The sequence below is a fragment of the Salvelinus alpinus genome, chromosome 9 (assembly GCF_045679555.1).
Source record: "Salvelinus alpinus chromosome 9, SLU_Salpinus.1, whole genome shotgun sequence".
Lineage (NCBI taxonomy): Eukaryota > Metazoa > Chordata > Actinopteri > Salmoniformes > Salmonidae > Salvelinus > Salvelinus alpinus.
In genome coordinates, this window is record NC_092094.1 from 80,034,543 (window position 1) to 80,058,384 (window position 23,842).

Genomic DNA, 23,842 nt, shown 5'->3' on the forward strand with positions numbered 1-23,842 from the left:
GTGTCGCATCATTTGAAACAGGTTAAATCAATTTTGAGTGGTTGTGTTCAATCAATGACATGTGTTCTCTATTTGTATTTGATTGTTGCCACTTGTGTTTACCAGTATGGATGACATGTGCATTAGAGTGCAGAATGTGTTTTGAGAATGAGAATGTGTTTAGAGTTTTGCTGAAAAGTCTAAGTGAGATCTGCAAATTGTGTTTTACCATGTGAAATGGTTTAAGGTATTGACAACAGACTGCATAATTAGCTAAATGAGTCCAGGCAACTGAGAACTTTGTTCAGCCAATGGGTTTTAGTGTTTTAGCAATTGAGAAAAACTGTAATGCATGGGCATAGCACCCTCTGCTGCTGTGATTCAGAACAACATGCAGAATGCAAATGGAAACAAGTTGCAAATAATGACATACAAACATACAAAAAGTTAACAACAGTGTTTTATTGTCTTCGTGCTATGATAATGCGTGCCATAGTATGATACACTAATAGAAAAACTAGTATATTGATATGTGGTATTCTACGTATGAGGATATTTTGTTAAAAAACATCATGCTCAGACTACATGCTCTTGCTCCTCCAAATACCTCTCCTTTGGTCAGTTTGTTCATTTTCTGTAAGTTAAACACTGTTGTTGTTATATAGAACCACAGTTCATCCCAGGTAGTCTCCAGATTCTGTCTGCCCATCATCGCTGCCTTCCTCAGTGTCGTCATAGTAATACTCCTCTTCATCCTCCTCTTCATTCAGACGGCCTTTCAGAACCCTCAGCTCTGATGTAGAGACAGATCGGGGGAAAAATGAAGAAGCCAATGGTGAAAACACCCATTACAAATCATATGCAGTGTTGGACTGGGATCTTACAGATCGAATGCTTTATGGATAGTATTTGCTGCCCTGTCTCACCCTGCCTGAGCACCGTGAGACGGGCGGACGCAGACGTCTCCCCCAGTGCATTGTGGGAGATGCAGGAGTAGATCCCTGCGTCTGAGAGGTGAAGATTCTGTATCTGCAGCCAGGTAGAGACTGTGTACCTCTGGGGGCCACCTCGAGCCTGGGAGGAGGAGAGGGAGGGCGGAGTCTGGGTATACAGGACCAGACACAGGCCACATAAATACACCAGATGTCATGTGCAAGTCCAACTTCAACAACTGAATGTAAACTACAGTAAACTTAGACATAAATAAATAGTAAAGTGGTACACTAGTGACATCATTAGACCTGGACAGAGATGTGTGGATCGTCCCCTGGCAGGAAGTTGTCACTGCCCTTCTTCCTCCAGCTGAGGTTGGGCAGAGGGAAGGCAGAGACCTCACAGCCAAACACAATGTCGTTTCCAGTGTAGTTGGACAGGTCTCTGGGGGCTCTGGAGATACGAGGAGCTGAGCCAGAGAGGAACGCCATACAGAGATGAGAGTTTACATTGTGGCTCTTTTCACAGAACATATCCACATTACTTTTTTAAATAAATAAATAATGTAGTGAATCTTTAAAGCTCTTTTAAGACCTTAAAACCATGTTACAGCAGCAGTCTCTTTACTCTTCTTAGACCAATAGCTTTAACCTGACTGATGCTATAATAAGAATTGACTATAGTCACCAGAGTAGCATGGTCCCTGTCCAGTGAGTCTCAGAGTGGTTCCTTTCCGACTAGCTGCCTCTCTCAGCTGACACAGGTTGGGATAGGTGCGTCCATCAGAGCCACACACAGAGCCCTGTGCCTCACACACACACTTAGGTTCTGGTTCACCCCTCCCGCGGCCCCTCCGTCCTCTCCTGGTTCTCCTCTGGCAGACCAGCCCCTCTCCACAGCGCCCATAGAACTCCTGCGCCCCATCCGGGTCACATTGCTGCCCCTCCACGTTGCCACACTGCTCACAGCAGCCGCAGCTGTCCTGCACTTGCCCTGCTGGACAGTTAGAGGGCGCCAGAGGGCAGCGCTCCCTCTCACACTCCCCACAGCCCTCGCCCTCCTCCCATAGACGCAGCCAGCCACGGTGCTGGGGGGGCACCCCAAGGGTCAGATGGACAGATACACTCACACCGACACACATACACAACCACACCCCAGCCCAGGCCATGGTATGTGCTTCCCACAACAAACACACAAGCGCAAATGCTCTCTAAGTCAGTCACTATCAGAGCAATTTCTCCTTGGAAACTTACAGAAAGAGGAGACACTGCAGAACCCCAAACCAGCACCAAACTGCAAATGGCTCGTTTCTGTAGAACCCAAACCCCTGGCTCGGTCCAAAGCTGGAGAATGTTGATCTGGCTGTTATTGTGTAAAAGCCTGTGGCTGTGTTGTTCTTCTCTGAGCTGAAGTAATATAATAAATGTTCCCTTCTGTCTTCAGTGCCACGTTGGGTTGGTCCTCCTCTGGATTGTTGGATTTCTGTGTTTGTTCCAAATGCCTTCTTCTTTTGTTCACCTTTCTCAGATAGTGTCTCCCTGTTTGTGTTTCTCCAGTTTTAGAGAAAGCGATTCAATTCTGCACGCAAAGGAGGAGGTGTGAGGAAATTGTACCCACCGAATACTTCTCTCTTCTCTTCTCCCCTCTTCTCTCCTCCGTCACAATGACTGCCTTTCTTCACGTGCCAGTGTTCCTCGGCAGGCCAGGAATGGTGCAAAAGTTTCAAAAATGCCACAACATATAAAAGAATGCCCCTCAATGTCTATTTCACATAGGCATTGATGTGGGGATGCCTCCTCTCCTACAAATCTGTCATCTACACAGACCATAAGTAATCTCCCATACACACTGAAACATGTATCTACGTTAAGATGGCACGTAAATGTCCATTTATGATGACATCCTTTTGATTTTATCATCCCTCTCTCTCTCACTTTCTCTCAGAGCCACTCTTGCTAGTGGAGCCATGTGACATTCCTGGGTCTGGCAATGCTTTGTGTCTGCCAGTGAATCTGTCTGCATTTTGGGAATACACATGCAAGAATGTTATTTAATATCTCTCAGTTGTATTGTGCATTTTTGAAACACATGTTTTTTTTATTATTATTTGGTAAACAAATTGTTTAAAGCTGAGATACAAAGAAACATATTGTTCTGCCTTGAGAGTTTGGGGGTTTCATTTGCAACGATATAAAATCATCTTGGATAAGAGGATGGCTTGAATCATGTCCAAATTAGAATGGAAGTTTGTATTTTTTATGTTTTTAAATATCTGTTCATAATGATGATTCATTACTTCCTCCTGCCAAAAAAAATATGTTTACGATGCTTGTACATTTTCTGTGTCAGGGAAATATTTTTTCTAACTCTGTAGTTTCTGTTCCTCCAATGTGGCCATTACTGGCCAATGCACAAGCTCATTGCCACCACAATTACGGTACTGTCTCTAAATAGTCAAAGGCATGGTTTCATCCGGTGAATTCTGACGTCAGAGCATGTGAGGCTTCGTTTTTGACGCCGTCCACGTATCAGTGCCAAGAAGGTAGCGCAAGTGGTCGGTAGATTTTCCAACTGAACTGGGTGACGCTACAAAAATAAAAGTCCTCTCTGATAAATAGTAATAGAAAGTCAAATATGATCATTTCTGATAATACAATTATAACATCTTAAGTCTCTAAGAAAATCAAGCTCTTACTGCATTAATTATATCTGCTTAAAAAGTCAGGAAAAAGGCTTTAAATTGGCTTTTAATTTGAAAGAACCGCGCATACGCTACCGGATGTAGTATTTGATTGTTCTGACTTACGCATGGTCCACGTATCTGAACAGGAAGCAATAAATATGTCCAAACAACTGCACTGTACAAGGGAGACTTATTTCAGGTGATATCTTAATTTTTTATTGGCAGTCATTGACACACACTCTATCTGTACTATATTCTTCGGACGTCATCTTTCCCGCGAAGACAATTCCTGGAGAAGACGTTCAAGTAAGTAGTTTCATTCATGTATGATCTTCTGGGTGAATGCCAGTGGTAACATTCATCCAGTGGTGACAGCTTAGCTGCAATAACTCAATCGGAAGAGTTTCATGTGAATGTCTTGCTAACTTTACCACATCAATAATGTTCTTGTTAACTGCCGATTTTAGTTGTATAATAGACTTCAGAATCTAGTGGCTCATGATTTACAGGCAGTATTGTCACGCATAATATAGCAGTTCAATTGCATTTTAGAATTGAATATGTTGCTGATGTGTCTTGAAAAAAAGGTTCTGCCTGGGCGCAGTCATATTCAGGTTATGTCATGGCGTTAATTGCAACTGCAGTATGGTCTGGCAGGGACACTTTCTTCACTGCACCTACAGTGCCTTCAGAAAGTATTCAAATGTATTGAAAATGAAATAGAGAACTCATTTACATAATTATTCAAACCCCCGAGTCAATACTTTGTAGAAGCACCTTTTGGGGTGATTACAGCTGTGAGTCTTTTGGGGTACGTTTCTAAGAGCTTTGCACACCTGGATTGTACAATATTTGCCCATTATTCTTTAAAAAAGGTTTTCCTCTAGGATTTTGCCTGTGCTTATTGCTGTGTTCCATTTATTTTTTATCCTAAAGAACTCCCTAGTCCTTGCTGATGAAAAGTATACCCATAACATGATGCAGCCACCACCATGCTTGAAAATATGAAGAGTGGAACTCAGTGATGTGTTGGTAGCTTTGCCCCAAACATATTGCTCAGTATTCATGACAAAAAGTGTATTTCTTTGCCACATCTTTTTGCAGTATTACTTAAGTGCCTTGTTGCAAACAGGATGCATGTCTTGGAATATTTTTAGTCTGTGCAGGCTTCCTTCTTTTCACTCTGTCATTTAGGTTAGTATTGTGGAGTAACTATAATGTTGTTGATCCATCCTCAGTTTTCTCCTATCCCAACCATTCATCTCTGTAACTGTTTTTTTTAAATCAACATTGGCCTCATGGTGAAATCCCTGAGCAGTTTCCTTCCTCTCCTGCAATTTAGTTAGGAAGGACACATGTATCTTTGTATTGACTGGGTATATTGATGCATAATTAATATCTTCACCATGCTCAAAGAGCTATTTATAGTCTGCTTTATTTACAATTTTTACACATTATCAATAGGTGCCTTTCTTTGCGAGACATTGAAAAACCTCCCTGGTCTTTGTGGTTGAATCCGTGCTTGAAATTCACTACTCGATTGAGGGACCTTACAGATAATTGTATGTGTGGGGTACAGAGATGGGGTAGTTATTCAAAAATCATGTTAACCACTATTATTGAACATGGAATTAGTCCATACAACTTATTATGGGATTTCTTACATTTTTACTCCTGAACTTATTTAGGCTTGCCATAACAAAGGGGTTAAATACTTATTGACTTGACAGTTCAGCTTTTAATATTTTATTAATTTAGAAAATGTTCTACCAACAAAATTCCAATTTGACATTATGGGGTATTATGTGTAGATCAGTGACACAAAATGTAAATGTAATCAGTTTTAAATTCAGGCTGTAACACAACAAAATGTGGAAAAAGTCAAGGGGTTTGAATACTTTCTGAAGGCACTGTTTGTTACCTTTTCATCATCTGTTTCCTGGTTGTACAGGTGCACTAAGTGGTGACGTTGGTCTGTGGGTGGGTGGGGCACTGACATTTAATAGTTGAACTACATACCTCTTGCCATTTATTTTCTAGCTTTACAAGCACTCCAGGTTTTATGGGTTGTTATCTCTAAGACAAAATGTAAACTGGGCTGTCCTGAAATATTGTGACAGTCTCATTAAAGCCAGGCATTGATCTAAGGTAGATCTGAGGCCGAGCACATCTCTAGAATGTTGCTATGTGCACTAATGATTGTTGTGTGTAGTGTGTTGCTGGTGTGTGATGTGTTTTGTCTTTGTAAGGCGGGGGGTCACGATGGCACAGAAGGTCCTGGTGACTGGGGGAGGAGGCTACATCGGCAGCCACTGTGTGGTGGAACTGATTGAGGCAGGATTCTGCCCTGTGGTCATAGATAACTTCAGCAATGCCGTCCAAGGTAAATGTCCTTAGTTTGCCCAGTGTGGCTTTGCGAGTAGGCTAATACGGCCTATGACACTCTATCTGTTTGACAGTTACTGTTTGTTTTGTGTGTGACGCTGATAACAGTTCCAGTAAAGGTGCGTTTGTGTGTTGATCATTGTTCCACATCCTTTTTGTTTTTTGGAGGAGTAAGGGAAGTCCCTGAGAGCCTGCAGAGGATAGAGAAAATCCTGGACACCAGCATTGAGTTCTATGAGCTGGACCTGCTGGACCGCACAGGCCTGGAGAAGCTCTTCAAACAGGTTTAAAACTACACATGTATCCCTGCTGAACAGTGTTCACAGGCTTTAACTAGACCCCAGAGGATTGCCTCTTCAGGTCATGGAGTCAGGGACAGCTCCTGGCCCTATTAGCATTTTTGCTCAATACCTTTGTCTTTGTTCGGTTTTTTCTTGTTTGTCTCTGTCTTCATGTCCTAACAGCATTCATTCAGTGCTGTAATGCACTTTGCTGGTCTAAAAGCAGTGGGTGAGTCAGTTGAGCAGCCATTGAGGTACTATCGGGTCAACCTCACTGCAACCATGAACTTGCTTGAGGTAAGCAAGAACACCTCAATCTTAACTTGCCTTGCATTTTTTGAAGCGACCTATTATGTAATGGCATTCACTGCCGCTTGCCTAGAACTGCTACCAAAGTGCATGAGTGCTTGTGGGTTGATTTTATAACTTTGTAGCACTGTACTTGTCTTTTACTTTTGACCCGCTACTAGTGTTTGTGTTGCGTGCAATAATCTCAACCCGCTTCCTGATGTTAGTCTGTATGCTTAAGCATGTGTGTGCCTTAGATTGCTGTCTCAAGGGCTGCTGTCTGTCCGTGTGTGTGTGTGTGTGTGTGTGTGTGTGTGTGTGTGTGTGTGTGCATCTGCATGCCTCCCAGGTGATGCAGACTCATGGCGTGCGCAATCTGGTCTTCAGCAGCTCAGCCACGGTGTATGGAGACCCCCAGCGGCTTCCCATAGACGAACAGCACCCTGTTGGGGGGTGCACCAACCCCTACGGCAAAACCAAGTACTTCATAGAGGAGATGATTATTGACCAGTGTAAGGCAGAGAAGGTACTGTACCTACCTACCCCAGGTTCTCTATTCAACATCACACACACCCTGACCATCTGTCACATACATCCCATGCATGATAGATGTCCTGAATAACAGTGTGTACCAATGTGTACAACGATACTACTGTATGTATTCACAGGACTGGAATGCAGTGCTGCTGCGCTATTTTAACCCGATCGGGGCTCACTCCTCTGGGCTCATCGGAGAAGACCCTCAGGGCATCCCCAACAACCTGCTGCCCTATGTCGCCCAGGTAACCACAAGCAATGTTTATCCACCTTGAATGATGCGATATACTACTGAGTTATTCCTTTTCTAATCTCTGTTCTTGTCACTGGGATGTAGTATTGTAATTGACTTAACTTTATGTGCTGTGGCTCTCTCGTCGCTAACCCAGGTGGCCATTGGGAGAAGAAAACACCTCAATGTGTTTGGGAATGATTACGACACTATTGATGGAACAGGTAATGATGACTGACTTTATGCTTAAACAAAAGTGGGTTGATTGACATTGATTGAAAACAACACAGAATAGAATTAAATCAATCATAACCGTCTGATGGTAAATGTCAAATCATCATTTATTTTGTGAAATGCATCCAATTCTGAATAATCCTTCTCCTCTTTCTCTCTTTAGGAGTGCGAGATTATATCCATGTTGTGGATTTGGCCAAAGGACACATAGCTGCCCTCAAGAAACTGAAGGACAATTGTGGATGCAAGGTACAGTATACCGGCGGCCTGAATTACATGAACACACTATTACCTGAGTGATCTTTCCTGTCTTTCCTCATTCATTCACAATTTCTCAGGTCTCTGCCATTTTCATATAGAAATGTGACGTTTCCCCCCCCCTCTCTCCCTCCCTGTATCTCACTCTCTAGGTGTATAATTTAGGAACAGGAACCGGTTACTCTGTGCTCCAGATGGTGAAGGCTATGGAGAAGGCCTCAGGGAAGGAAGTGAGTGATTTGAGACTCTTTTAAAAACTTTAGAGCCTTCATCCATCAGTATTCCTAGATTTATTTCCTCTTGATTATAGGGAATGGTATAATTTTTTTGAACTACATGTGTAGAACATCTTGGCCATGTTCTGTTATAATCTCCACCCGGCACAGCCAGAAGAGGACTGGCCACCCCTCATAGCCTGGTTCCTCTCTAGGTTTCTTCCTAGATTTTGGCCTTTCTAGGGAGTTTTTCCTAGCCACCGTGCTTCTACACCTGCATTGCTTGCTGTTTGGGGTTTTAGGCTGGGTTTCTGTACAGCACTTCGAGATATTAGCTGATGTACGAAGGGCTATATAAAATAAACTTGATTTGATTTAGAAAGCGGCTACTTCAAGCAATACCTGTCTGACGGCTAATTTCAGACCAAACCATTTCACGTGAGGGTGGTTGTACTGTAATGATTGTCTTTGCCACAGATCATGTACCTGATCGCCCCTCGGCGAGGAGGAGATGTAGCATCCTGCTATGCTGACCCCCTTCTGGCTGAGAAAGAGCTGGGCTGGAAAGCTGACTTCGACCTGGAGAGAATGTGTAAGTACACCTTTATTGAACTACTACTACTACCCTTTTACTTTCATTGTTACTCTGAGTCTGTACATCATTTGTCAACACAACACGACAGCTCCAGGCCTCAATTCAATGCACAATCTTGATTACAAAGAGCAAATGTTTATTCTCATAATGTCATGCCTCTGGTTGTCTCCAAAGGTGAGGACCTGTGGCGCTGGCAGTCCAAAAACCCTACCGGATTCACTAATAACAGCCCGTCTTCAATATGATGTCACTCAACACTCATCTTCTTCACTTCCTCCTATGTTGCTGGGCCAAAGCAAATCATAAAGTTCTTCATTTTTCTTTTGCATTCACACATGAAGAGACCTCAAGACAAAATGAATGATTTATATTTCATAATGATTTAATATTATGTTGTTGATTCCATACAGGTACTTCTCTAATGCTTAGGTGAAAAATACCATGTCTTGTCATTTGTATGTATTGTCATAGACATTTTCTCTAATGATATAGTAGCTGAGTCAATAGCCATAAAAATGGGGAAATACGTTTTCTAAACAAAGGAAATATATTGTGTAATTATGTTTTTATTTCATTGGTCACATCAATCATTTTTCATTGACCCTGGTAAGAGATGCTGTGGTGTATATGGTGCTTGATTGAATGGATTGTTTGAGTTAACCATATAACTGAGTGATAGCTATAGTACTACAATATACATGTGGGAAGGCTATGTTTTTGGAACAATTAGTTCAAATTGTTTTTGTTTTTTTACAAAAATTAGGAGGATCAGGTTGGCCTAATCTTAGGAATGTTATTATTTCAATAATTCCAAATGTCAAGCCCTAAAAAGGTGAGTATAGTCTCTTAAAGGGGGCACTTATACTGTAAGTGGCTCCTTGGTCTTCGGGCGCTCAGCACTGCCTTTTTTTTATCGTCTAACAAACGGGTTTCGGTCTTTAGGGCTGAGCAGGAAGTGAATGTGTACCCCAAACAAGTAAAAGAAAGTAAAATTGCCCAACATTTTTTTTTAAATGGCAATGATGACAGAGATGGGGGCGAATAGGGCATATCGGGCACCGGGCGAACCAGGTCACCGTAGAATATCGATACCTTTGTCGTGGTAGAGCATTGGCAGAGACCGGGCGCGTGTAAGCAGGATATAGGGTATGGGGAGTGATTCAGGCCAAAATTAAGCCTAGGCAACAGTACCACCATGTGACTGTCGTCTACTATTGAATGTCCAGCTGAAATGAGGTGATACCAATGCCTTACTAACGTCTGCGTGACGCCTGCGTATTAATAAAAACCTGAAAGTGCATATTTTATATTCGTACCGTTTTCCACATGCAAGCCGACATTCCGATGTAGGTAGTATAAGGGATTTGCGTCAATTCAAATCTGGTATCAGGATAAAATGTGATTCAGAGTCACCGAATAAACTTTAAGTATTTTTATTAAACTCAAGCGATAAATGGTAAATGCAATTTTCGTATATACGGGTTCACTGTAACACCTCGCAGGGTAGAACAGGGAACTGGCAGGATGTAAGTAAACAGCTGTTCTTATACTGTGATAGACGTAGTTCCAACCCGTCTGTTGGCCTATCACAGTAGAGGCTGAGTGTGGTTTAAACTTGCTCAGCCTATCGCCGGCGCTCAGGCTGGTCCCAGCCTCTTGGCGCTCCTTGGTGTCCGGCGCTGTTGCTGTGTAGATTACGCTCCCACACCCTAGAGACTGGGGCCAGACAGTTCTGTAACATTGTTTGAGCTATTTGCACCTGCATAGATAGCATACTGTTCTCGCTCAAGGTTAACCACAGCTTCTCAGCACACTATCTGGGGCAAAATGTTACTTCCAGCACAGACACCCAGGCGCCCAGGCCAACAGTTGCTAATATTCAATCACGTGATGTAGTATTGGGTTATAGCGCAATAAACACAGATCCTCACAGTAGCCACATTGGCCTATAGTGTTGCCTACAGTTTGTGTGTTTGGCTATTATGGCCTAGAAAAGATTACGTCTAATATATAGGTAATCTGACTTTTCCTCAACACCTCATGGGATTATTTTATCTTGCTGTATACAGATCTAAACATTGTTAGCCAATCACATACTGTGTTGTTACCAGTTCCCACTACGTCAGACAACCAATAGGATTTTTCTTTTTTAATTTAAGGGGTGGATCAGCTTAATATTGCGGAAAGATTGTTGCTTCCATCAATGTAATTGGCTGCATCGTTTCCAATCCCCCATATATATATTTTTGTAAATATATCCATATACAGTGGGGAGAACAAGTATTTGATACACTGCCGATTTTGCGGGTTTTCCTACTTACAAAGCATGTAGAGGTCTGTAATTTTTATCATAGGTACACTTCAACTGTGAGAGACGGAATCTAAAACAAAAATCCAGAAAATCACATTGTATGATTTTTAAGTAATTAATTAGCATTTTATTGCATGACATAAGTATTTGATCACCTACCAACCAGTAAGAATTCCGGCTCTCACAGACCTGTTAGCTTTTCTTTAAGAAGCCCTCCTGTTCTCCACTCATTACCTGTATTAACTGACCTGTTTGAACTCGTTACCTGTATAAAAGACACCTGTCCACACACTCAATCAAACAGACTCCAACCTCTCCACAATGGCCAAGACCAGAGAGCTGTGTAAGGACATCAGGGATAGAATTGTAGACCTGCACAAGGCTGGAATGGGCTACAGGACAATAGGCAAGCAGCTTGGTGAGAAGGCAACAACTGTTGGCGCAATTATTAGAAAATGGAAGAAGTTCAAGATGACGGTCAATCAGCCTCGGTCTGGGGCTCCATGCAAGATCTCACCTTGTGGGGCATCAATGATCATGAGGAAGGTGAGGGATCAGCCCAAAACTACACGGCAGGACCTGGTAAATGACCTGAAGAGAGCTGGGACCACAGTCTCAAAGAAAACCATTAGTAACACACTACGCCGTCATGGATTAAAATCCTGCAGCGCACGCAAGGTCCCCCTGCTCAAGCCAGCGCATGTCCAGGTCCGTCTGAAGTTTGCCAATGACCATCTGGATGATCCAGAGGAGGAATGGGAGAAGGTCATGTGGTCTGATGAGACAAAAATAGAGCTTTTTGGTCTAAACTCCACTCGCCGTGTTTGGAGGAAGAAGAAGGATGAGTACAACCCCAAGAACACCATCCCAACCGTGAAGCATGGAGGTGGAAACATCATTCTTTGGGGATGCTTTTCTGCAGAGGGGACAGGACGACTGCACTGTATTGAGGGGAGGATGGATGGGGCCATGTATCGCGAGATCTTGGCCAACAACCTCCTTCCCTCAGTAAGAGCATTGAAGATGGGTCGTGGCTGGGTCTTCCAGCATGACAACGACCCGAAACACACAGCCAGGGCAACTAAGGAGTGGCTCCGTAAGAAGCATCTCAAGGTCCTGGAGTGGCCTAGCCAGTCTCCAGACCTGAACCCAATAGAAAATCTTTGGAGGGAGCTGAAAGTCCGTATTGCCCAGCGACAGCCCCGAAACCTGAAGGATCTGGAGAAGGTCTGTATGGAGGAGTGGGCCAAAATCCCTGCTGCAGTGTGTGCAAACCTGGTCAAGAACTACAGGAAACGTATGATCTCTGTAATTGCAAACAAAGGTTTCTGTACCAAATATTAAGTTATTTTCTGATGTATCAAATACTTATGTCATGCAATAAAATGCAAATTAATTACTTAAAAATCATACAATGTGATTTTCTGGATTTTTGTTTTAGATTCTGTCTCTCACAGTTGAAGTGTACCTATGCTAAAAATTACAGACCTCTACATGCTTTGTAAGTAGGAAAACCTGCAAAATCGGCAGTGTATCAAATACTTGTTCTCCCCACTGTACATATGTATACATATACACATATATACATACACATACCTATATAGACATACATATATATTTTTTTATATACCTTTATTATTCCCGCAAACCCTACCACCCTTCCCCCAATTGGAGTAAACTAATAAACAATAACACTTAGGCTTCTACCTTCAGTATATACATCTTATACACATTTTACAGACTATTTTACAATAGTTATATTTTGTTTGTTTTTAGTCCTTCCTCTTTCTGATATCCATCCAGTTTGATTTCTATTTGTAACTGTGCTATTTCACAAAATTTATGAACCTATATACATTTTACAGACCCGTATGTTTTACATTGGTTATCTTGTTATTAGTCCCACCCTTCAGTTCCATTCAACCCCTCCAAACTATCTCTCAACACCATCCATTTTGGATTTCTATTTGCCATATATTTTTCAGCTGTGATGCTTGACAAAAGTACTGAACCTTTCTATTCTCATAGCTTCTACAGATTGTACATGAAAAATAAACATTTTTGCTAAAATAATTATATTATTGATTGATTGACTATGGTTTTTCAAATCACCCAGTATTGATATCTGTAGCATTAGTTCTAGACAAATGTTGCAATTCTTCAGCCATTCCTGGACCTGTGACCAAAAACGAGCTACGTATGGACAATACCAAAATAAATGATCTAATGACTCTGCCTCCTCACAGCAAAATCTGCAGAGCTGGGAAGATTGTATCCCCCATAATCATAACGTTCTATTGGTTGCAAGAATTTTGTATAGTAATTTAAATTGAAAAATGTGAAGTTTTGAATCCGGCTTTGTTTTGTGTGTCAATTCATAAACCATGTGCCATGGAATGGGTACATCAAAAATCTCTTCCCAACTATTTTGCAATTTATTTGGCACAGCTGTCAGTTTTTTGGTCCTTAAATGAAATTAGTATATGTTTTTATTTATCACACTTTTCTTTAACCATTTATGTTCTTTAATACAGAGCCGACATACATGTTCCTTACTTTTTTCCCCTTCTACTTGCCTCTTCCATTTTTGTGGTAATGCTGCAATTAGTTGGTTGTAATTTTGGGTAGAGCAGACATTTCCATATGTCTGTGTTAGCTGCATGTGTGACAACTCTACCAGTCCTATTTATGATATAATTCACAAAAATTATACCTTTTTTTTTTACATTTCTTTGAAAAATACGTTGTTTTTTTAATCAATTAGTATATTTGAGTTTAACCACAATATTTGGTGTATTATTTGTTCTGTCTTTTCAGGTGGATTAAAATGAAATTGCAACCAACTTTCCAAGGCTTGTTAAAAAAATTAAGATATTTTGGAGATTATTTCCTTTTCAAACAACCGAAAGTGAGCAGGTGTAATCTGAATAAAGAGGAAAAGGCCATTCTTGAACATAGGATGAGACATTCCTAATCTGGCTTTTCCTCAACACCTCATGGGATAGTACGTTATCTTATCTCGCTGTATACAGATCTAAACATTGTTAGCCAATCACAGACTGTGTTGTTACCAGTTCCCACTACGTTAGACAACCAATAGGGTTTGTGTCCATGACTTTCAGTCGAATAGACCAGTTCATAGGATTTCCCAGAGTGCTATCCAGGATCCTTATATGTCCCTACCTCAATCAAGTAAAAATGCAAAGTGGTTAAGTTTAGTGTCACGGGATGGGAGGACATGACCCCCACACACTCTGGAATTTGCCATTTTGTCCCCCCCAGTTTTATCATTGCACTATGATACAAAAAGCGGTATTGGTGTGGTTTAGGACCATGCGGACCCCTCAGAGCAGTCGGGTGGGCTGTTTGGTGGTTTGAAACGGCTGGATTTAGGACCACGTGGACACCACAGAGCGTGTGAACAGAGGAAGCTGTTGTCTGTGTGTGTTGTGCTTTTCCCCCTGAGTTGTAACAGCAAGCAGAGAAGAAACTGGCTATTCTTTATTTGACTGATGTAGCTTGCAAGGTAACTGCTGTTTGACTTAATAGAAGAAAAAAAAATGTATTCCCAGTGCTGAGCTAGTAGTGTAAGTGACGTGTAATGTTAGCTAATGTTTCATCCCTTCTCAACTGAAGCTTTGTCTGAATTTAGTAGCTAGTAGCTACCACAGCCAGTTCAGCTCTAGCCTCTAGCTATCTGTCAGGTAGCAATATATAACAGCTGTTGTATGTATGGAAATGTTTTGTAGCCTTTGTTTTGTCTCAATAGAAGTAAATTAACTTGTCTCGTTCTCGCCAGTTAATGTACCATTAGAGCTAGCCAAAAGTTGTCTAACATTAGCTATTACTTTTGCCTCAATCACACCAGACCTGAATCAAATTATGAAACCAGCGACCAAACGATTGAAGACTGATATTCTGACGTTTTTTGAGAGCGCAATGTGAGTTTTTATTTGAGTCAGTATATGTAACGTTATTGATCTGTCAGTTTCCCTAGGTAATTCCTTACTTTTCACACTGACATGGTATAAACAGCTCTACAGGCTTCACTGTCATGGTGCACAGTCAGTACACAACACTATGCTCATCATGTCTTAGCAGGATCAAATGGTGAAAGGTGTCCCAGCAGGGTCAGACAGCCAGGGAAGACCAGTCTACGGAGCTCCGGTGAATTTTGCAGTTTATTATAACAGTCAGTGAATGGATACAAAGCTCCATCTTGAGTTGATGGGTAGACTACAGTCTGGGATCTGGGAATGATGGCCATTTCAGTAAATTAACCATTGATTCTATTCTTGGATAATAAAATGTATAAATGTACACCAAGGTAATTATGCGCCTTGCCTCATCTGAGCAGGATCAGATGGTGACAGGGATCACAGCAAGGTCAGGCAACCAGGGAAGACCAGTGTGTGACAGCGCTAAAGTGATCTTTTGCAGATGCAACACTTTATTCTCTCTGTGCTGCAAACACTGGACAAGCCAGAAGCTTCAAAGATTGAAACTATTCTAAGGCAGTTTGACAAACCTCTAAAGTTGATTTACAAACTGTATCAAGGGTTGATAGAGGCTTTTCCCGATGACACAAAATATATAAAACTAAAATGTGAGGAAGACCTGGGAGACACTATTGATGATGAAGAATGGATACGGATGTGTTTGAATGCCCAGTCATATTCATATCATCTCAGACATACATTACTGCAGTTTAAGACCATCCATAGAACTTGCTATATGCCAGTGAAACTGAATATCAAGCACTCAGAAATGCAATTCCTCTGCTGGAGATGTAAAACACAAAAGGGGACATATTTGCATATGTTATGGTCTTGTCAAGGCTGGCTGAATTCTGGCAAAGAGTATGTTGTTTTATCTCAGCATGTCTACAGACTCTCCCTTCTCCCTGTTTTTGTTTGCTTGGAAATGTTGATACTGGAGACTGTTATCAGAAGAAACTGTGTAACCCAGCATTTATAGCAGCTAAGAAATGCATTGCCATTAATTGGAAGGTTGGTTATCCTCCCACAATGTCACAATGGATGGCAGAAATGTCAAGTTATGTATCACTAGATTTGAGTTATTACAAATTGTAGAGTATACTGTGCAACTTTCATAAGTTCTGGATGCTTTATGTGGAATACTGTACGACAAAAGGAGTCTGTATTGAAAACATGCCCAAATCAGGGGATATACAATATATATATATATATACAGTACAAACGTATGTAGAAACCTCTTCAAAATAGGGGATTTGGCTATTTCATCCACACCCATTGCTGACAGGTGTATAAAATTGAGCACACAGCCATGCAATCTCCAATTTAGATTTTGTAGAAATGCAGGAAATTAGCTTTAGATGCCCAGACCCCCGCAAGATTATCCCTCCCCCCCCCCCCCCCCCACACTTCTAAAACCAAAAACGGACACGGTATTTGAGAGCTCGCTAGCAACACAGACATTAAAAAACTATGGCAAAGAAATGGTACGCCATAGAACAAGAGAAAGGCGCGATTTTCAAGTCTGCTCCAGATAGACGATTAAAAATCATTCACAAGATGTCCTTGATCCTATTGAGGAGTGAGTATATTTAAGTTCTGATATTGTTATTAAATATTTAGGCATACTGTGTTGGTAAGGCAAATATGGTTTATTTGAAAATAAGTACTTTTTGCTGAGTTGACAACGTATAGTCGAAGGCACGTAGGCAATATTATTTATTGTGTCGATAGGGGAGTAGGCTAGTATACAATAATAACGTAATTTGATGTATGGTATTATTTATTTAATGGATTCATTCAAATGTAAATTAAAATATACAAACGGGGTGCTATAGGACATGTACACATTTTACATTGTAATACACTACCCCTACATGCCATTGTGTGCTGGAGCTATGGGACACATTCCGGACTTAATTGAATGGGGGATGCATAACTACTTTTCCATGAAGGACGGAAATGAGATACAACATACAACTTCAATTGAAGACCTAAGATCACGCCAGTATCATAACGGTATCCTATTATAGTGTGGATACAGGAGTAGCCTATTCTACAATAATGTAACTGTATGTGCTTGTATTATTTTTCTAATTGATCAATTAAATTGTAAATGTGGATGGATACGCTACTTCATTCAATGATTACAGCATTGTCCAAGGTAGATACAGGAGTAGCCTATAGTCTACATAATAAAGTCATTGAACGTACTATAGTATAATTTATTTATTTGAAGAATGAAATTGTATATGCGGGATGGGTAGGGTAGCTACTTCATTCAGTGAAAACGGAATATCTTGCTATCTCTGGGACCATGTTAATGAAGTCTATTCAGCTGTTGAACTATGACAATGTCGAACTAATTTCTAAATCAGTCTTTCTTTTATTCAAGATGATGTCATGAGCCAGATCAACCAATCAGCTTCACTGAAACTGTTCAACCCACTACCCCCACCACTCTCCCTCTACAAGCAACCACCTCTTCTTCTCCTGTTCAACTCATTTGCAGCCACACAGAAAAGGGCTGTACATACCTCTGTGCCTATCTCAGTGCAACACGATTCAACCAAGGCCTCAGTTGGACGCCTAAAATGTGAGAAATGTAAACAAGATGCTACAGAAGTGTGTGTTTGTGTGCGTGTGTGTGTGTGTGTGTGTGTGTGTGTGTGTGTGTGTGTGTGTGTGTGTGTGTGTGTGTGTGTGTGTGTGTGTGTGTGTGTGTGTGTGTGTGTGTGTGTGTGTGTGTGTGTGTGTGTGTGTGTGTGTGTGTGTGTGTGTGGTTATGGATGGAGTTCCAAGAAAATACATGAGTGTGATGTGCCCCTCTGTGTCAATGTTGAAATGCCATACATGGAAGATGGCAAAGTGATGTGAGTGAGAGCATATGGAAATAAAGACGCCTCGGGATCTAAAATGAATGTGGGGTGCCCTCTTGTGTCTCCTTTTTGTCCATTTGAGGATGCTACAGTCAACCCTGGTGGAAGTTCTTGGAACTGCTATTTAAGTCTGAGCAGAGGTTGACGTGCTATGTTGCGTGTTATCTGGAATACCAGGCAGATGTTTGTTGAGTACAGGTGGAACTTGTTGTGTACACTCTTGAAAAAGAGGTTCCAACAGGGTTCTTTGGCTCTCATCAAAGGAGAACCCTTTTTGGTTCCAGGTAGAAGTATTTTTGGTTCCAGTAAGAACCCTTTTGGGTTCCATGTAGAACCCTCTGTGGAATGGAACCCAGAAGGATTCTACCTGGAACCAAAAAGGGTTCTTCAAAGGGTTTTCCTATAGGGACAGTGGAAGAATCCTTTTAGGTTCTAGATAGCACCTTTTTTTCCTAAGAGTGTAGGCCTATATTGTATTGGTGGTTCCATGGTTTCCTGGTGGTGAGTTAAGATAATCAGAAATATGAGGAAACATCCCCACTTTTAGCACACATTTGCGAGCAGGCAAAGTAGCTTACTTCTACAAAAAAGACAAGCTCAAACGCAAACAAAAGACCATGAAGAAACTGACAAAACAATGAATAAATTGACAGAATTCGTCAATGTTATGTAATAAAACAAAACTTGTTGTTTTGTGTAGCATTTCGAATTGCATGAACAGAAATTGCCGTAAATCAACATTGAAGATTATAAAATATGGGAATTAACAGTGAACATTTACTGGTGTTGAATTCTAAATAAACCATGGTCGAATTTCTGCAAACACGCTACTACTAAAGGACACCAATAAGAAGAAGATACTTTATTGGGCCAAGAAACAACAAGCAATGGACATTAGACCGGTGGAAATCTGTCCTTTGGTCTGATGAGTCAAAATGTGAGATTTTTGGTTCCAACCGCCATGTCTTTGTGAGATGCAAAGTAGGTGAACGGATTATCTCTGCATGTGTGGTTCCCACCGTGAAGCATGGAGGAGGAGGTGTAATGGTGTGGGGGTGCTTTGTTGGTGACACTGTCAGTGATTTATTTAGAATTCAAGGCACAATTAATCAGCATGGCTACCACCTCCAGGCTGTGTAAGGGCTATTTGACCAAGAAGGAGAGTGATGGAGTGCTGCATCAGATGCCCTGGCCTCCACAATCACCTGACCTCAAACCAATTGAGATGGTTTGGGATGAGTTGGACCGCAGAGTGAAGGAAAAGCAGCCAACAAGTGCTCAGCATACAGTATGTGGGAACTCCTTCAAGACTGTTGGAAAAGCATTCCAGGTGAAGTTGGTTGAGAGAATGTCAAGAGTGTGCAAAGCTGTCATGAAGGCAACATGTCGTTACCTTGAAGAATCTAAAATCTAAAATATATTTTGATTTGTTAAACACTTTTTGGGTTACTACATGATTCCATATGTGTTATTTCATCGTTTTATGTCTTCACTATTATTCTACAATGTAGAAAATAGTACAAATAAAGAAAAACCCTTGAATGAGTAGGTGTGTCCAAACGTTTGACTGGTACTGTATATAACAGGGAATTGAACAAACAAAGGGTATCCTAAACAATTCACACAATGACACAATTAATACGCACGATTTGTCGGGAGACAGAAACATGCCTTTGGTGCTCTTCACCACACAACCATTCCCACCTTCTTGTCTAGACATTGTTTTTTATTCCACTCAATACAATCTTTACAAGGAACAGGCCTAGGCGTAACCTTAACAATGTGGTCAGGTATAAAGCAGTAGTCATTTATGGAAAACAAATGAAAAATCAAAGTCCATGCAGAGCATTGAAAACAATTATTCTTAATGGGGCCTGTTTAATAATAAAAAGCAGAAGATAGTAAATATCATTAATCACAAATGTTAACCTATGCAAATTAATCTGAAAACATTCCAGCCTTATTAATAGGACTACATTTAGCCTAATTGGAACACATATGGCAAGAAGTCAAAGGCTATTGTTTGTCCGGATTAAATATAGGCCTTCGTGTGTATCCAATCTGTAGGAGATAGTGGGCTAAATCAATAGGCTGGGGTGTTTTCGGTTCAGTTTAAGCTAAGGTAATGCGTAAAAACGCAACTGCACTGAAATGTATAGCCTGATTCAATGTGATTCTCCTGAGAGATAAAAATGTTATCTGTTAAGCTCTTTGCTCTATGAATAGACCAATACTGCTTCTATACTGCTTCTATCTTTTTGGTCTTTTGTTATAGGCATAGCCTACCACTAATATTCTAAATTGCTGAGCATTTAAAATGACAATATTTATCTTGGGATAATGACACTTGCATTACATTTCAAAGTAAATGTTTTCATAAGCCCATAGGCCTACCAAGAACCCTTGTTGAGGCTGGGCAAGACCTTCAATAGGCTAGTAGACTTTGCAGAAATAATCATGGAGTTAATCATTGTTATAGCCTAGATCGCTTTATATAATCTGGACTGTTGTTTTTTCTAAGGCTAAGCTAACAAGGGGTAGCCTATGCTTTTTTCCCTGCCCTGCTTTTAACCATAATTACTAGCCTAAGGACTGCATGGTGACAATGATTGTGTCTATTAAACAGGTAAACTTGTGGTAAACTGGGAACTCTGGGGGGGAAACAAAGTCAGAAAGATGCCCGAGTTTGGATGATTTATTTTTAGTTCCCAGTTGTCTTGAACGCACTGAAGTCTGAATTCAGAGATTGCAGAGTTCCGAGTTCCCAGTTGTCTTGAATGCACTGAAGTCTAAATTCAGAGATTGCCGAGTTCCCAGTTGTTTGAACTCTGTGCTGGAGACATAGGCTACATCTTCTTTCTGAATAGGGCTCCCTCCAACAAAGAAGCCCTCTTGTCCATATTGATTTGAGAAATAGGCATACCTACACAGTAATCAAATCAAATGAAATTGTATTGGTCACATGGTTAGCAGATGTTATTCCGACAGTGCAGCAAAATCAACAATTAATCTAACAATTCCACAACAACTACCTAATACACACAAATCTGAAGGGATGGAATAAGAATATATACATATAGATATATGGATGAGCGATGACCGAGCTGGATAGGCAAGATGCAATAGATGGTATAAAATACAGTATACATATGGGATGAGTAATGCAAGATATGTAAACATTATTATTAAAGTGTCAATAATAAAGTGACTAGTGATCCATTTGTTAGAGTGGCCAATAATTAAAAGTCTGTATGTAGGCAGCAGCCTCTCTTTGTTAGTGATGGATGTTTAGCAGTCTGATGGCCTTGAGATAGAAACTATTTTTCAGTCTCTCGGTCCCAATTTTGATGTACCTGTACTGACCTCGCCTTCTGGATGGTAACGGGGTGAACAGGCAGTGGCTCGGGTGGTTGTTGTCCTTGATGATCTTTTTGACCTTCCTGTGACATCGGGTGCTGTAGGTGTCCTGGAGGGCAGGTAGTCTGCCCCCAGTGATGCGTTGTGTGTAACGGATGTGAAATGGCTATCTAGTTAATAGCCTTTCAATCGGTGCTAATAGCCTTTCAATCGGTGATGTCACTTGCTCTGAGACCTTGAAGTAGTGGTTCCCCTTTGCAAGGGCCGCGGCCTTTGTGGAGCGATGGGTAACGACGCTTCGTGGGTGACTGTTGTTGATGTGTGCAGAGGGTCCCGGGTCGGGGCGAGAGGACGCCATAAAGTTAAACTGTTACATGTGCAGAATGCACCACCCTCTGGAGAGCCCTGCGGTTGTGGGTGGTGCAGTTGTCGTACCAGGCGATGACACAGCCTGACAAGATGCTCTCGATTGTGCATCTGTAAAAGTTTGTGAGGGTTTTAGGTGACAAGCCAAATTTCTTCAGCCTCCTGAGGTTGAAGAGGCGCTGTTGCGCCTTCATCACCACGCTGTCTGTGTGGGTGGACCATTTCAGTTTTTCCGTGCCGTGTATGCCGAGGAACTTAAAACTTTCCACCTTCTCCACTGCTGTCCCGTCGATGTGGATAGGGGGGTGCTCCCTCTGCTGTTTCCTGAAGTCCACGATCATCTCCTTAGTTTTGTTGACGTCGAGTGAGAGGTTGTTTTCCTGACACCACATTCCGAGTGCCCTCACCTCCTCCCTATAGGCTGTCTCGATGTTGGTGGTGATCAAGCCTACTACTGTTGTGTCGTTTGCAAACTTGATGATCGAGTTGGAGGCGTACATGGCCACGCAGTCATGGGTGAACAGGGAGTACAGGAGGGGGCTGAGCATGCACCGTTGTGGGGCCCCAGTGTTGAGGATCAGTGAAGTGGAGATGCTGTTTCCTACCTTCACCAGCTGGGGGCGGCCCGTCAGGAAGTCCAGGACCCAAACGCACAGGGTGGTGTTGAGACCCAGGCTCTCCAGCTTAATGATGAGCTTGGAGGGTACTATGGTGTCGAATGCTCAGCTGTAATCAAAGAACAGTATTCTTACATAGGTATTCCTCTTGTCCAGATGGAATAAAGCAGTGTGCAGTGTGATGGCGATTGCATCATCTGTGGACCTATTGGGGCGGTACGCAAATTGCAGTGGGTCTAGGGTGGCAGGTGGAGGTGGAGGTGATATGAGGTGATATGATCCTTGGCTAGTCTCTCAAAGCACTTCATGATGACAGAAGTGAGTGCTACAGGGCGATAGTCATTCAGTTCAGTTACCTATGCCTTCTTGGGTACAGGAACATTGGTGGCGATCTTGAAGCATGTGGGGACAGCAGACTGGGATAGGGAGAGATTGAATATGTCAGTAAACACACCAGCCAGCTGGTCGGCGCATGCTCTGAGTACACGGCTAGGGATGCTGTCTGGGCCGGCAGCCTTGCTAGGGTTAGCGCGTTTAAATGTCTTACTCACGTCAGCCACGGAGAAGGAGAGCTGGCTGCAAATCAACTAGCCATATACATATTTTTTATATAGAGGTGAAATGCATATTTGGTGAGATCTTTAATAAAAACAAAACTTACACATAAACTAATATGTGACACATAAGTATCGCGTGTACACAACGTGAAAGCATGATGTTATGTAGATGTTTTAAGGCGTTCAAGGTGAGATCTTTCATAAGAAATGTCTATATGATGTGTCACGTGACATGAACATGACATGAATGTGTCGGCGGTTTGACACCATAGAAAAAAAACTTGTCTCCATTGACAATCCATGTTAATTGATGGCAGTATCTTATTGCGCTAGGAAGATGTTAGGGGACTTGGTGAGAGGTATCAGTAGCTTCACTAGGCTGAATTCTGTCCTGAATCACTCCCCATAGGCATGGGACAGATGATTGTGTAGTTTCAGTGGATAAAGTTGTGTGCGTCAACTGTAGGGGTGCCCATGTTGTTGGGGATTGGAAGTGTCCGGTGCGAGAGAGGCAGATTGAAGTGCCCAGAGTCAGAGTAGTGCAGAAGGTGTCATATGATGAGGCAGTGAAGAAAGTAGAGGAGGATGGGGTCAAGGGTGAGGGATCGTGAGAGTAGATTGGTGCCAGCACAGAGGGATAAGCCAACGAGTGATATATGCTTCAGTAAGGTTGGCTTCTTAGCGTTCATAGCAATGGTTATCTTCTGTGCTGCAGAAATGGAACGCACTGTAAATCACAGAAAATAGATGTGGTGGCAGCTGCAGAGAAGTATTTGGGTTTACGAGATTTGACTTCAGAAGAGTTACAGGGTGTGTTGAGTGGTGGTGTCCCATCCTCCCAGGCCGTTGGCATGGTTCAGGAGAAGATAGGGCCAAAGTAGTGGAATGGGGCAGTGGGTCTTTAATGAGTGTAGGTGGCAGCTGCAGAGAAGTACCTGGGTATACGAGATTTGACTGCAGAAGAGTTCTAAGATATTTCGAGACTTTGATTTTTATTATATTGTGGTATATAGGTGTAGGGTTGGTTGGTGGTGCAATTTTGTATTTTCTCTCGCTTCCTTTTTATTTTTGTATCACAAATGTAACGTGATTGAACACATGCTACCACACAGTAGGTGGCAGCATGCACAAACAAAATGT

At 41.8% G+C, this 23,842-nt stretch overlaps 2 protein-coding genes across 4 annotated transcripts; one reads left to right on the forward strand and one right to left on the reverse strand.

Moving 5' to 3' along the window:
* Positions 1-421: 421 nt before the first annotated feature.
* LOC139530702 (kazal-type serine protease inhibitor domain-containing protein 1-like) lies at positions 422-2,900 on the reverse strand. Of its 2 annotated transcripts, none has more exons than XM_071327336.1 (4): positions 1,600-2,900; positions 1,221-1,381; positions 906-1,053; positions 422-772 (listed from the first exon to the last, which is right to left on the reverse strand). In XM_071327336.1, the coding sequence occupies exons 1-4, from the start codon at positions 2,078-2,080 to the stop codon at positions 654-656; spliced, it is 909 nt and encodes a 302-aa protein (XP_071183437.1). In that variant the 5' UTR covers positions 2,081-2,900; the 3' UTR covers positions 422-653. The 2 variants fall into 2 exon arrangements, with proteins under 2 accessions (XP_071183437.1, XP_071183436.1); XM_071327335.1 differs by having other exon boundaries at positions 906-1,080; positions 1,600-2,556.
* An 817-nt stretch (positions 2,901-3,717) lies between these two features.
* Positions 3,718-9,166, forward strand: LOC139530701 (UDP-glucose 4-epimerase-like). Of its 2 annotated transcripts, none has more exons than XM_071327333.1 (11): positions 3,718-3,901; positions 5,845-5,978; positions 6,149-6,264; positions 6,445-6,558; positions 6,899-7,075; positions 7,218-7,331; positions 7,476-7,542; positions 7,716-7,801; positions 7,963-8,040; positions 8,503-8,617; positions 8,795-9,166. In XM_071327333.1, exons 2-11 carry the CDS (start codon positions 5,858-5,860, stop codon positions 8,863-8,865), a joined length of 1,059 nt encoding a protein of 352 aa, XP_071183434.1. In that variant the 5' UTR covers positions 3,718-3,901; positions 5,845-5,857; the 3' UTR covers positions 8,866-9,166. The 2 variants fall into 2 exon arrangements, with proteins under 2 accessions (XP_071183434.1, XP_071183435.1); XM_071327334.1 differs by having other exon boundaries at positions 3,725-3,901; positions 6,152-6,264.
* The last annotated feature ends 14,676 nt before the right edge of the window (positions 9,167-23,842 follow it).